Source organism: Sceloporus undulatus, chromosome 1 (assembly GCF_019175285.1).
Source record: "Sceloporus undulatus isolate JIND9_A2432 ecotype Alabama chromosome 1, SceUnd_v1.1, whole genome shotgun sequence".
In the NCBI taxonomy this organism is placed as follows: Eukaryota; Metazoa; Chordata; class Lepidosauria; order Squamata; family Phrynosomatidae; genus Sceloporus; species Sceloporus undulatus.
The window spans coordinates 313,956,784-313,970,365 of NC_056522.1; the positions used below are offsets into that span (position 1 = coordinate 313,956,784).

At 41.8% G+C, this 13,582-nt stretch overlaps 1 protein-coding gene across 1 annotated transcript in view; it reads left to right on the forward strand.

Annotated features, from left to right (window-relative positions):
* The first annotated feature begins 9,906 nt into the window (after positions 1–9,906).
* PLEKHD1 (pleckstrin homology and coiled-coil domain containing D1) overlaps positions 9,907–13,582 on the forward strand; it is a 55,881-nt gene continuing 52,205 nt past the window's right edge. Inside the window, exon 1 of the mRNA XM_042445716.1 lies at positions 9,907–10,097. Within this exon, the coding sequence (XP_042301650.1) occupies positions 9,949–10,097 (149 nt within the window). The 5' untranslated portion in view covers positions 9,907–9,948. The remainder of the gene's footprint in view (positions 10,098–13,582) is intronic.

Below are 13,582 nucleotides of genomic sequence, written 5' to 3' on the forward strand. Positions count from 1 at the left end.
TCTTTCTAATACAAAAGGGAACTGAAGCCAGCTAAGTTATGAAAGTCAAAAGTAAATGCTCAGAAAACAGCATGCACCAAACAGTCATAACAACAGCCCAGCTTAGATATTGAAAGCCTGTGAATGAAAAGGTGTTGCATGCCACCAGGACAACAAAGAGGAATCTTACCTATCTTCCATTGCTAGAAGGTTTCAGAGTCTGGGAGTGGCTACCAAAGATATCTTATCAAATGAGTCTCCAAGAGAGGTGTAACTAAGACAAGGGGCCTTCCCCCAAAACCAGTTAAACAAGAAAAGATGGCCTACCTCCACAATGTATTTTGATTGGTTGCATTAGGAAGTTTGGGAAGGAACTTGGTGACCCACTGGTTTCGTTTGGCATGATCAAGAATGACTGTTCAGAATGAATAACATCTGCTCTTCCCATCTGCAGATCTGTAAACTTCTTGGCCACAAACCTGCTTTAGAGAGAGAGAGTTTCCATATTTGCATAATTGCAATAAATTCTACATTGTTATCAGGAGTGCATCTACACTGTAGAAATAATGCAGTTTGACACTACTTTAAAGTGCTGTAGCTCCCTTATATGGAATCCTGGGATTTGTGCTTTTACAAGTTGTCTAGCCATCTCTGCAAAAGATACAAATTCCAGGATTCTGTATGATGGAGCCATGACAGTTAAAGTGTCAAACTGCATTATTTCTATAGTCTAGATACACTCAGAATCTTTGTCTTTGCTTTCTTGCCTATAATTGACTGCATCCATAAGCTGGGAGGGAGTACTTGGAAGCCAGTGTGATGTACTGGTTTGAGCACTGCACTAGACTTGAGATCAGGGCTGGAATCCCTGCTCAGCCATGGAGACTTACTGGCTGACCTTGGGCAAGGCACACGCTCTCAGCATCAAAGAGACAAAGGCTTCTGAATAAATCTTGCCAAGAAAATGCCTTAGGGTTGCCGTAAGCTGGAAACTTGAAGGCACACAATAACAAACAGCAGCTTGGAAAACAGAAGATAGGGCTTGAAATTTCAGTGGCCATAGTCTCATATGCTAATGGGATAGATTAAAGGGCCTGTGGGAAACTCAGCTTCTGTCTAGCTGTAGTTCTATTCTTTTATGTTCCTTCAAGTTGCCTGTCGACTTATGGCGACATCGTGAATTTCATAGGTTGTTGGGGTTTTTTTTGCATGAAATAGGATCATAGAGTTGGAAGAGACCACAAGAGTCATCCAGTACAACCCTGACTATCATATCACCTCTCAACCTTCTCTTCTCCAGGCTAAACATACCCAGCTCTCTAAGTCTCTCCTCATAGAGCATGGTTTCCAGACTTTCCACCATTTTGGTTGCCCCTCTGGACACGCTCCAGCTTGTCAACATCCTTTTTGAATTGTGATGCCCAAAATTGGACACAGCATTCCAGGAGGGCCTGACAAAGGCAGAATAGAGTGGCACTATTACTTCCCTTGATCTAGACACTATTCTTCTAGTGATGCAGCCTAAAATCGCATTGGCCTTTTTTGCTGCCACATCACACTGTTGACTCATGTTCAGCTTGTGGTCTACTAGGACTCCTAGATCCCTTTCACATGTAGTCTCGTTCAGCCAGGTGTCCCCCATCCTATATCTATGCATTTCATTTTTTTCTACCTAAGTGCAGTTTAATAATAATAATATTAATAATAAAATATTTATTTATATTCCGCTTTTTTCTCGTGGAATCAAAGCGGATTACAAAAGAATGGTATTGAATACAAAAATTATAGCCTCCCCACCAATTGCAGCATAACATGCATAATAACATAATAACAATAAAATAATTATACAAAAAGCAGAAATACGTAATAAAGAAAACAACAAACATTATCCAAAGTACATAACATAGCATAATGCCTAATAAAGATACAAAATCCAAAATCTAAAATACACAACATGGTAATAATTAAGGCATGACCTCTAGATGGCAATTCCCGATATCCCCCTGGCAGCAAAATAACAGAAAGACAATACAATAATGCAATACAGCAATAAAACAATAACAAGAAGAAAACATGGTCCCTTACATTTCTCCCTGTTGAAGTTCATTTTGTTAGTTTCGGCCTAGCTTTCTAATTTATTAAGCTCATTTTTAATTTTGATCCTGTCCTCTGGGGTATTAGCTGTTCCTCCTATTTTAGTATCATCTGTAAATTTGGTAAGCATGCCCTCTGTTCCTTCATCCAAGTTATTGATAAAGATAGTAATGGGCCCAGGATAAAACCTTTTGGGACCCCACTTCTCTCCAGGATGAAATGGAGCCATTGTTGAGCACCCTTTGGGTTCAGTCAGTCAACCAGTTACAAATCCACATAACAGTTATATTGTCTAGCCCACATTTTACTAGCTTGCTTGCGAGAATACCATGGGGTACCTTGTCAAAGGCCTTACTGAAATCAAGATATGCTATAACTACAGCATTCCTTTCATCTACCAAGCTGGCAATTTTATCAAAAAAGGGGATTAGCAGTGGTTTTGATAGTTCCTTCCTCTGAAACAGCCTACAGCACCTGGTATTGTTTGGTAGTCTCCCATCCAAACAGTAACCATAGCTGACCATGTTTAGCTTTCAGGATTAGAGGAGATCTGATTTGTTGTTAACTGGCATCAATGCATCTTTGACTTATGGTGACCCTGTGAATGAGAGATATACAAGTCACTCTGTCATCAACAGCCCTGCTCAGGTCTTGCAGGCTCAGGGCTGAAGGTCCTTGATTGGGTCTATCCATCTGGAATGCGGGCTTCATATTTTTCTACTGCCTTCTACCTTCCCAAGCATTTTTGTCTTTTCTACTGATGCTCATGCTCATGCTTTAGGATATCTCAAAAGTATAACAGTGTCAGTTTAGTTATCTTGGCTTCTAGGGAGATTTCAGACATGATTTACTCTAGAACCCATTTATTTGTCTCTGGCAGTCCATGGTGTCCATAGACCTTTTCTCCAGCACAAGATCTCAAATAAATTTTCTTTCTTTCAGCTTTTTTCACAGTCCAGCTTTCACAACCATAGATGGAAAGGAGCCTTAAAGAATCCTAACTCTATATATGTTTACACTTTGGGATCTTGTCTAGTACCTTCATAGCTACCCTTCCAAGTCGTAGTCTTCTGATTTCTTGACTGTAGTCTCTATTCTGATTAATGACTGAGGCAAGATATGGAAAATCTTGAATTACTTCCGTATCTTCATTGTCTACTATAAAGTGATGTAAATAATATGTGGTCGTTATTTTTGTTTTCTTAACAAAGCCTGCCTTTGCTCTTTCTTCTTTCACGTTCTTCAATAATCATTCCAAGTCTTTGCTACTTTCTGCTACTAGCATGGTGACATCTGCATATCTTAAACTGTTGATGTTCCTTTATTTCTACATTATTTCTACAGTGTAGATGCATCCTTGGACAGCTGGCATGGCATTCCATATGTAGTAAAAATATCTGTTGTATAATTTTGAGCATCGTGAAGTCGAAGGCTTTCATGGCCGGCATCCATAGTTTTTTGTGGGGTTTCCGGGCTCTGTGGCCATGTTCTAGAAGAGTTTCTTCCTGACGTTTCGCCAGCATCTAAGAAACTCTTCTAGAATATGGCCACAGAGCCCGGAAATCCCACAAAAAACTATTTGGAGCATCCCTTTGCTTGCATGGCAGAGTAATGCAATGGTCCTGTAGTGACTGCAATCCCTGGTGTCCCCTTTCTTGGGGACTGGAATTTATGTTGCATTTTTCTGATTTCCAGCCCATTGTCTTGTTTTCCATATCTGCTGACAGATGTTAGTTAGAACTAGCGTAGAATCTGTGGGCCCAAACAGACAGGCCAAAATAAAGCTGCTTCGGATCACTTTATGCTAAAGCCGGGGTAGGCAACCTTTTTGACCTGGGGGCCGGGTTGCTGTCCCTCAGACAACTGGGGGGCCGAAGCAAAATAAATAAATAAATAAATAATGTTTTAAAATTAATTAAATAAATAAACCTGGACAAATGTAGGACAAAATTTTCAAATGGAGGGCACTTTTTAAATAAAAAATGGAGGACACATGAAAAAAATTGCTGATTTTTAAAAAATGTTACGATAAAGGCATGTTTCTGAGGCTTCTATAGACAATTGCCCCACCATGCCCCTCCCACGAGACGTCAAAGGCCCCGCCAGCAATCGGCAGCAGGACCAGGCTGGGGCCGGTTCCAGGGCCTCGCTGGGCCGCATTCGGCCCACGGGCCGCAGGTTGCCTACCCCTGTGCTAAAGACTGGAGCGCAGCTTTGGCACAGCTTCTGGCCTCTTAAGATGCATGTGTCATTTAAACAGTATACTTCCAAAGTAACCTGAAGCAGCTTTATTTTGGCCTGTCTATTTGGGCCCTGTGTCTCTAACTTGAAGCAGCTTTATGGTTTGCCATCTGTTCTTGGTGATTTATTTTTCCCAAGTGCTCTGAGTGCAGATTCCACTTCAGTTTCTAAAACTGGAGGTTCATCTTCAAATGGTTTTTCCTTGAATGAATCTGTCATTCTTTCATCTCTTTTATATAGTTCTTCAGTGTGTTGTTGCCATCAGTTTTTTTTTATTTCTGCTTGGTCATGTGTTGCCCGTTGGTCATATAGGATCCACACTCTTGATTCAAATTTCCCTTTGATTTCTCAGATCTTGTGGAAGAGGTCTCTTTCTTCTTCCTTTTTTTGTTGTCATCTGTTATTTCTCTGCATTGGTTATTACACTAGTTTTCATTGCCTATGACCCTGTTTTTTTCACCTTTACGTTTTGCTTGTTATGTGTCCTTTATTGTTTGAAAAGTTTACATACATCCTATGTATGAGATTAAAGCATGTAATTCTTCAGCTTGGTGTGCTTCAGTGCTACTGCTATACTTACTTGGAACTAAGGATACATTATTCTCCCTTTTCCCATTCTCCTTGTGATATGATGAAAGTCAGGGGCATTTGAAAGAGTTTGAGAAGAATCATTTTGTATACCACCCTCCCTCCATTGGAAACACATTTCTCAACCACAGGGCAGGTATCAACATCTCTAAATGCTTTTTGCCAGTCCCCAAACATAGATATTAAGTGCACTTCAAAAGGGTGACATGTTTAAGTTGGGGCAGGGGAAAGACTGAGGAGAAGATATTGGAAGTTTCTGACCTTACAGATAGATCTTGGGAGCTGTAACTGGTTTCACAGAAAAAGTAGTCTTTAAATTGTCTTGAGTCTGAGCAGCATGCTCTTGAATGGTATCCTGAAGTGTGCAGCAGTATGGATAGATAGTACTGTAATATATTTATTGTACAGTAGTGCTACTCAAAGTGATGGTCCCTAAGCCACTGACTGCTGGTCCCTGGTAAGTTTCCAGAAAGGGAAGGAACAATCATACCCAATGGGCACAAATTTTGTGCTGGTTCTTGACAGATTGCAAAACAATGCACTGGTCCTCCACATCAAACAGCCCCAAAAACATTGCTGTACATTATTATTGGCACAATGACAAGTTTTCTCTGCTGATGTAACCACCTGACTTTCTGTCTCATTGTAGGCAAGAAGAGGCCCCTAAAAGAAGGCACACTGACTGTCCTGGAAAGTATGAGTCAGATCTTCTAGTTATAACCTATGGAGTCCTATTAACTGGAAAGCTCACTGGCAGGGTGACCATCTATAGGCTTTTTACATTTATGGCTCCATGCTGATCATCTTTATAGCTTTTTGAAGTAAAATTTTAACTTTCCCACCTACTTGTTTTTGCTCTTTTAAAATTTAACAATTTTGTAGGCTCAACCGGCTGCTACCCATGTAGATACTAGCTGAGCAGTACATTACTCTCTTTCACTGAGCTGGGGATTAATTTGGATTAAGAAATATTCAGCCCATTATGTGGGGGAGTGCATTTGTGGAATTGAAAGGGGGCACACTGCTAGTAAAAATGCTTGATCATATTGTTTCTGTAAAGCCAGGCCTCTCAAGGCTGTGACCACTGCACCAGTTTTGTGCCACTGTGTAGACAGCTAATCCTGGAAGCAATAGTCACCCCATGCCCATACTATTCATGAAGAGCAGGCAAACTAGTTGCTTTACATATAGAGCCTGTAATATACTGCTACAATTTCCAAAGGACCCACTGTTACTACTCTTGCAACTTGATTTTGAGAAGTAGTACACTGGGTTGCTTCCTAAAGGCACCAGCTGTCTCATTCCAAGGGAAATAAGGCTGCCTCTATATTTACTGTGTTTTTGGCTAGAAGCCAACATGGTATTAATTTATCTGGCTTTTTTGGGAAAGTATTTGATTTCTTTCAAATAATAATTTTATATATTTCATTCTACAGTCGGCCCTTCTTATACACAATTTTTATACATGGATTCAAGCATAAACAGTTTGAAAATGTTCAAAAAAAAGTATAAATTTCAAATATCAAATCTTGATTTTCCATTTTTTAAAAGGGACACCATTTTGCTATGTCATTATATTTAATGGGACTTGAGCATACACGGATTTTGTTATCCACAGGGGATCTTGGAACCCCCAGCGTATAACAAGGGTTCACTGTATGTCATTTTGAGCCCGCGTGGGCAAAAGAACAATTAAGAAATATGTCTAATATAAAAACGTGTCCTTCTGCTTTTATGCTGTTCTTAGTTCTCAACTCTGTTCTCTTTGCTAGTTGGTTAGAAGGTGTACCTGTTAAGGAGAGGAAAAAAAATAACCAGTGTTCATTTTTGCCTCATCATCTAGAGTTGGTGAGGGCAGCAGTGATTCCCTGCGAGCCTGGTTGCAAATCCCCCAAAGGAGCATATCTTTATAAAAAGTGTTTTCTGGCTTGGCAACTTCTTTGCTTCAAACGTGAAGACTGAACACCATTTGTGTATGTGTGATCACAAATTCTGCACAGCAGTTGTCATATGCACTGAGCAAAGAAGACAATAAGGCCAGCATGGATGGTAACAAGTATGTGATGGTGTCAGAATACAATAACCTACGACAATACAAACTGATTTAATTTTGAAGGGAGGGGTGGATTGGTAACATGATGGATGACAGAGATCTAAGAAATGTTTTAGGGCAGAAAACTCTGTTCCTAATGCAGTCCTACTCACATGGATGAAAGGCATTTTCTTTATTGTTGAGGGCACTTTGCTGTTGATTCTATCCAACATTCTCAGGTGATTTCAAGTCTTCTATGGTCATTACATACAAACATGTGGAGATCACTTTGCTGTAGAAGAGACAAATGAACTGTAGAGTATTTCACATAAGGTGGCATGAAAGGATACTACAATTGGCATGGTTGCCACTTATAACTACATAGTGATAGTTAAACCTGCAGTTCTGTTGTACAGCCCAATAACTGCATAAACAGGGACCTATGCAACTTATTTTCCTTCCTGGACTTTCCCCTCCCTGCAGGGTTGGAGAGTAGAGCTACCTTTCTGCAGTAACCCTCCCAGAATTGGTGACTGGTGTATTTGCCAAATAGTGGAGGATGTATAATGGTGGAGAAGGCAGTTAGGAGGGGAAATTGCTTCAAATCGAATAGAATTGAACGGGAGCCATTCCTGCACCAGAAACATGGAATAGAAGAGCAGTGGAGCAGCAACAGAAGGTCTCCCAGCTCTCAAGAAAAGCTTCCTAAGGGCGCAGGAGTCTATAAGGGCACAAACTTCCTTTGACCCACCCAGCCCCTGGATTTATGAATATTATTTCATGTGTCTCTATATTGTTGTTCACAAGTTATGAAGGAATGGAAATGTTGTACATGTAGGAACAGTTGTAATACAAGAAGATGAAAGGTACATGCACATTTCCTTACTTGTCCTTGGATTCCTGAGCTCCTTTATGTAAAACTGGATCTAAAATCATTATTCTGAGATGTAGAAAACTCCAACACTGGGCTCTCTGTTAAATTGCCAAAAGAATATCATAACTGGGAAGTCATTCATTGTTCAGACATTTGCTAGTTTCACACTAGCAAAACCTGATATGAACAAGCTGTAACATCCTTTTTCCTCTCAATAAACTATAAAGGATTCATGATTTCTTGGCATTAGCAACAGTGGTATCTGTCATTCAGTTTAACTAGCTATCTGTCGGTTTGACTGATGAAGGAGCCAATAATTAAACAAAAGTAAAGCCAAACATGACTCTCCAGCGGAAAACTAGTTCAGCTTTTGAGCAGCTTCAAGCCACCACCACCACATGAGACCAAACCACAGCAGAAGACAGTAGCCAAAATCCAAAGTATGTGCTTCCCTCCTTCTGAATGATGAGGAGTTCCTAGAAGCTTTTATTGGATAGATTAATTTCCTTTGGAGGAAACTGCAGTGAAGTTGTAATGTTTTTATGGCAATTTGTTGCTTACACATTTAAAAGCAGAGCAGGCATTATGAGGCATGGGGTGTCACATTGAGGATGTAGCAAGCTTGTTTTCTGCTGCTCCAGAGATTAGAACATGGAACAATGGATGCAAGCTACAGGAAAAGAGAGTCTACCTCAACATTAGGAGGAACTTCTTGACCATAAGAGCTGTTCCACAGTGGAACACACTCCCTTGGAGAGTGGTGGAGTCTCCTTCTTTGGAGGTCTTTAAACAGAGGCTGGATGGCCATCTGTTGGGGATGCTTTTACTGTGAATTCCTGCATGGCAGTAGGTTGGACTGGATGGCCCTTGTGGTCTCTTCCAACTCTATGATTCTATAATTCTAGGCACAGAAACAAATAGTAATACATACAGTAAAGGAAATGTGCGAAAATAAAATTGAGGCTTTAGTGAAATACGCGATTTTGTACAAAATAAAACAAAACAAAACAAGAACTGCAGAAAGAGGAACGTGATTGAGAGCATATGTACAGTAGAGTGCAGGAATAGGCAGTGTCCTATACATGTTTCAGATTACCATTCCCATCAAGTCCAGCCGGCAGGGTCAGACACTGTCAGAGCTATCATCTGAAACAACTGAGGACAGAGCAAGGCACCAGGTGTCCTTATCTTTCAGCTCTCATACATACTAGCTTCCCATACTGGTCTCCTTGTTGCGAGGAACAGAACTTGCAGAAACCTATGATGAGCATACAGGTAGTGTTTGGATCTACTTCTGGATTGAGGTTGGAATATCATTGTTATTTTTAAAAATTCTATATTGCTTAATTAAAACAAAACATGATTGCACTGTTCTGCAAATAATGCCACTTCTATTTTATCTCTTCCTTGTGTCCTCCCAGCAACTGTGAAAACCTGCACAAAATGTATTGATCATGCAATATATTTGTGAGCAGGGCAACCCAACTCAAAGTCACAGAAGTCATGCAAACCTATCCATTTTGCTAGAAAATGCCAGCTGGGATCTATGCCTGGTATGCATGTTTAAAACATGCCAACTTCTGCCAGATAATGTTTTGAGATGTGAAATGGCTGCTTAATTCCTCTAAACTGAGACTGTGATGAGGATAAAATATTATCACAAACTACCTGATACTGGCTGTCATTGTATTCTTGCAATGTGCAGAAAATACCTTGAACTGCCCAGCTGATTCTAGGATAAAAGTAGATGCATGTTCACTTTAAGCACGTGCCCACTTGTACTGTACAGTGTGAGTGCCCATGGTGACGTACAAACTTTTGCATTTGGCTTGCTCTGTGATTTGAGCACCCTCGTTCCATCTGATGAAAGAAACTCTTCAGGGCTGATCTGGGAGGCTCACTCTCTTCTCCCAGAGCATCAGACGCTGATCTGGAATGAGGAAGCTTTCCACTCTGCATCAGGGAAGCGAATATTGACTGAACACTGAGCAGTCCAGTTATTGATTCAGAGCATAGCCTCAGTCTCTCTCCCTTTCTCTCCCCTGAGCAGTTGCGTCCTTCTGGTTCGTTGCACTTAATCTGATTCCCCGAGCTGTGGAGTACAGACAGAGAATTAGATCCCCAAATCCGTCTCTCAGCAATGTTCAGTTCAAAATCTAACTCTGTCTCTCCTTCGCCCTCAATGGACCCTGCAGATTCAGATGCCTTGGATATCAGCACCAAAGTGCAGCTGTACGGTGTGCTCTGGAAGAGACCATTTGGCAGGCCTTCAGCCAAATGGTCCAGGAGGTAAGCTGGATAATTTCCTTGTGGGGAGCTGTAGTTGCAGAGGAAAGACTTGGAAAAGGGGGACCAAGGGGGAATATCAGTGTGTGCTTGGAAGTGGGGGCCCAGATGATGATAATGATGATGATTACATTTATTTATATCCCACCCTTCTCCCAAGACTGGGACTCAGGGCACCTTACTACATTAAAAAACAGTACAATTAAAAGCATACAAAAATAGTACATTATTCAATTCAATTACTGCAATAATTAAAATAAATTGCATGTTAAAATATCAAATAGTTGAAAACCTAAAAATGTTTAAAACACATTGGCTCATTCTTTAAAAGCTTTTTATTTTGAATGTCTGTCTGAAGAGGAAGGTCTTTGCCTGTTGGCAGAAGGCCATCAAAGAGGGGGCCATTCTGGTCTCCCTGGGAAGGGAGTTCCACTTCCATAGTCTAGTGGCAGCCACAGAAAAGGCCCTTTTGCAATGATCAAGGATGGTCTCTGAGGGAGTCTTAAGCTAGGCAGGGAAGGCTGTGTGGCTCCATAGACGGGTCCAAGAAAGCTCAGGAAGAATGAAAAGACAGATTCCAGCAGTGTGTGTCTAGAGCATGGATGGGCACAATGTAGCCCTCCAGATATTGTTGGACTCCAATCGCATTTGCTCTACTCAGCAAAGCCAATGATCTGGAGCAGTGCACTTTACCCGCACTGATATAATCAGGTGCATCACTGCGAAATCAGCAGGCTGACAATGTACTGGATCCAAGTGTAAGTAAGTGCAGGTGGAAGGGTGAGTTGACATTCACCAGCCGCCCCCCCCCCCCCTGTGTGTCGTCAAAGGGGTTCTTTTGTTTCTGTTTTTTTTCTCCACTGTGCCCCTCAGAGGGAAAAGTTGTTTTTAGTAACTTGCCTTTATCCCAACATGGGGGCCAAAATGGCTTACAGGATAGGCTAGAGAAAATGTAGCTCTTTCTCACACACTCTGTACTGTACAAACTTTTTTTTAAGAAAAATTAAGCAAACAAATCAATTTAAACAGTAAAAAACAGATACAAAAATAGAGTAAAACATAAAATAAAAATCACAGACAACTTTAGCTCATTTGTCTGTTTTCTTTCTTTTCATTAAAACCTTTCCTCCAGTGGGCTAAAACCAGCATGCATCTCTCTCCTCTTTTCAGTTCATCCTCACAAAAGTCTTGTGAGGCAGGTTAGAAGGATGACAGAGTAGTTTATCACACAGGGGCAATTTCTCTTAATTTCAAATGAAAAGAAAGTGAGGCCAGAATGCATTCATGTTAATTTGCTAGTTCAGAGAATGTACGTGAATTCGATTTGCGTTCGAATTGACTTCCCATTGCCCGAAAATAGTTTGCCATTGCCTGAAATTGCATGTGATCACCTCTCACGCAATAATGTGAAACCTCATGATTGCGTTCGGACTGACTTCCCATTGCCCAAAATTGTGTGTGGTAGTCTATTATGCAATAACGTTAAACCCCATGATTGCATTCGGATTGCCGTTGGATGTTACAGTGGTACCCCGGGTTACGAAATTAATTCGTTCCGCGGTTAAAGCCGAAGCAATAAATCCCTATGGGATTTTTTCGTATCCCGAAAAATTCGTAACCCGGCGCATTCGTATCCCGGGGTACCACTGTACTTCCAATTTCCCTTATCTGATAAACTCCAGAGCCAAAGTTTCTCAGTTCATTCCAAGGAGTAGAATGATGGTATTGATGGACCTAGCAGACCTAGCCAGTTTAGTCAATGGTGAGGAATGACAAGAGCTGCATTCTTATAATATCTGAAGGGCTACATAATTCCCACTCCATAGACCAGAAGCTAAATCTGCCAAGTGCCCATCCAGCATTCTGCCGTCTGCATCACATTGTCTTTGGGTAATACGCAGTTCTAAAGGAGTGCAGCGCTGAGCTAAGGAGAGAACTCACTTGAATTGAACAGAAGGTGTGCCAAGAACTTAAGTGTTTGCTTCCCTTGCCCAATTTTTTGCTATGTGAAGTGTGAACTTAATTCCAAAATACTTTTTTAGGATTGCTGGTTGCATTAGATGGTTGGGGAGAGGAACTGGCAGTATTCAATAGCCAATATTCACTCTTCACTATCCTGGTGACTCTGGATGTGCTAGAATACAATGATCACAATCTCCAACTCCTATCTGTGGATAATGGGAGTTGTAGCCCTAAGCATCTGGAGAGAAAGCGTTCTTCCCTTATTATGGACTGATCATCCTAACAGGCAGCCTGTGGGCCTCCAGATACTGAAACTTCCAGGGGCCCTAATCAACATAGGCAGTGGTGAGGGGGATGGGAGTTGCAGTCCAACAATATCTGAAAGGCTACTAGAGTTCATTTTATAAGGCCATTGCCAGAAAAATTTGACAGTTTTCTGAGCAAGAGAAACAGGAAGGGAATTCTGAACTCTGGCATCTCAAAGCTGTAGTGCAAACAACTGAGGTTTTCCATATAAATGCAAAGTGTGGTGGTAGAAAGTGGGGGGCAGCTAAAGCTTTTATTTGGTGGGCTGCTTAGAAGATAGAACTGAGGAGGATCAAGGGAAGACTTTATAGGTGGTGGAGGGGAGGAAGAGATCACCCCTCTCCATCTTCTCCCCCCCCCCACCGTCCGCCTGTGAGCTCGCAGCAGTCTAAACAACCTTTTCCTAGCAGTGTGGGAGGTAACATAGGGGACATTCACACTCAATTTTTTGTCCCGAGGAGATGTGGATCACATCTGGGCATCGACAGGGGACGTGTGACCCTGTTGGTGCTCTTGAACATCTCAGCGGCCTTCGATACCATAGACCATGGTATCCTTCTGGAACGCCTGAGGGAGTTAGGTATCGGGGCACTGCACTCCAGTGGTTCCGCTCCTACCTCTGAGGCAGATTCCAGATGGTGAGGCTGAGGAACAGCTGCTCTCGCAAAAGAGAGCTGACATCTGGCATCCCTCAGGGCGCCATTCTGTCCCCCATGCTGTTTAACATTTACATGAAGCCACTGGGTGAGATCATCCAGAGACATGGGGCGCGGTGTTATCAGTATGCTGATGACACCCAGATCTATCTCTCTATGTCTCCGACTGACACAGTGACTAAGGATGGCATCTCTCCTCTGGATGACTGCCTAGGGTCAGTAATGGGCTGGATGAGGGAAACAAACTCATATTGAATCTAGAGAAAACAGAGGTACTCGTGATAGATACCCCAAGCCCAGGCAAGGAAATTTGCCACCCAGTCCTGGATGGGGTCACACTTCCCCTAAAGAACAAAGTTTCCAGTTTGGGAGTACTCCTGGATTTATCTATACAGTTATCATCTCAAGTAGATGCAATGGCCAGGAGTGCTTGGTACCAGCTTCAGCTGATATGCCAACTGCGCCCCTACCTGGACCAAAAGGACCTTGAACCTGTGGTACATGCACTGGTAATCTCTCGTTTAGACTTCTGCAATGGGCTCTATGTGGGGCTACCTTTGTACC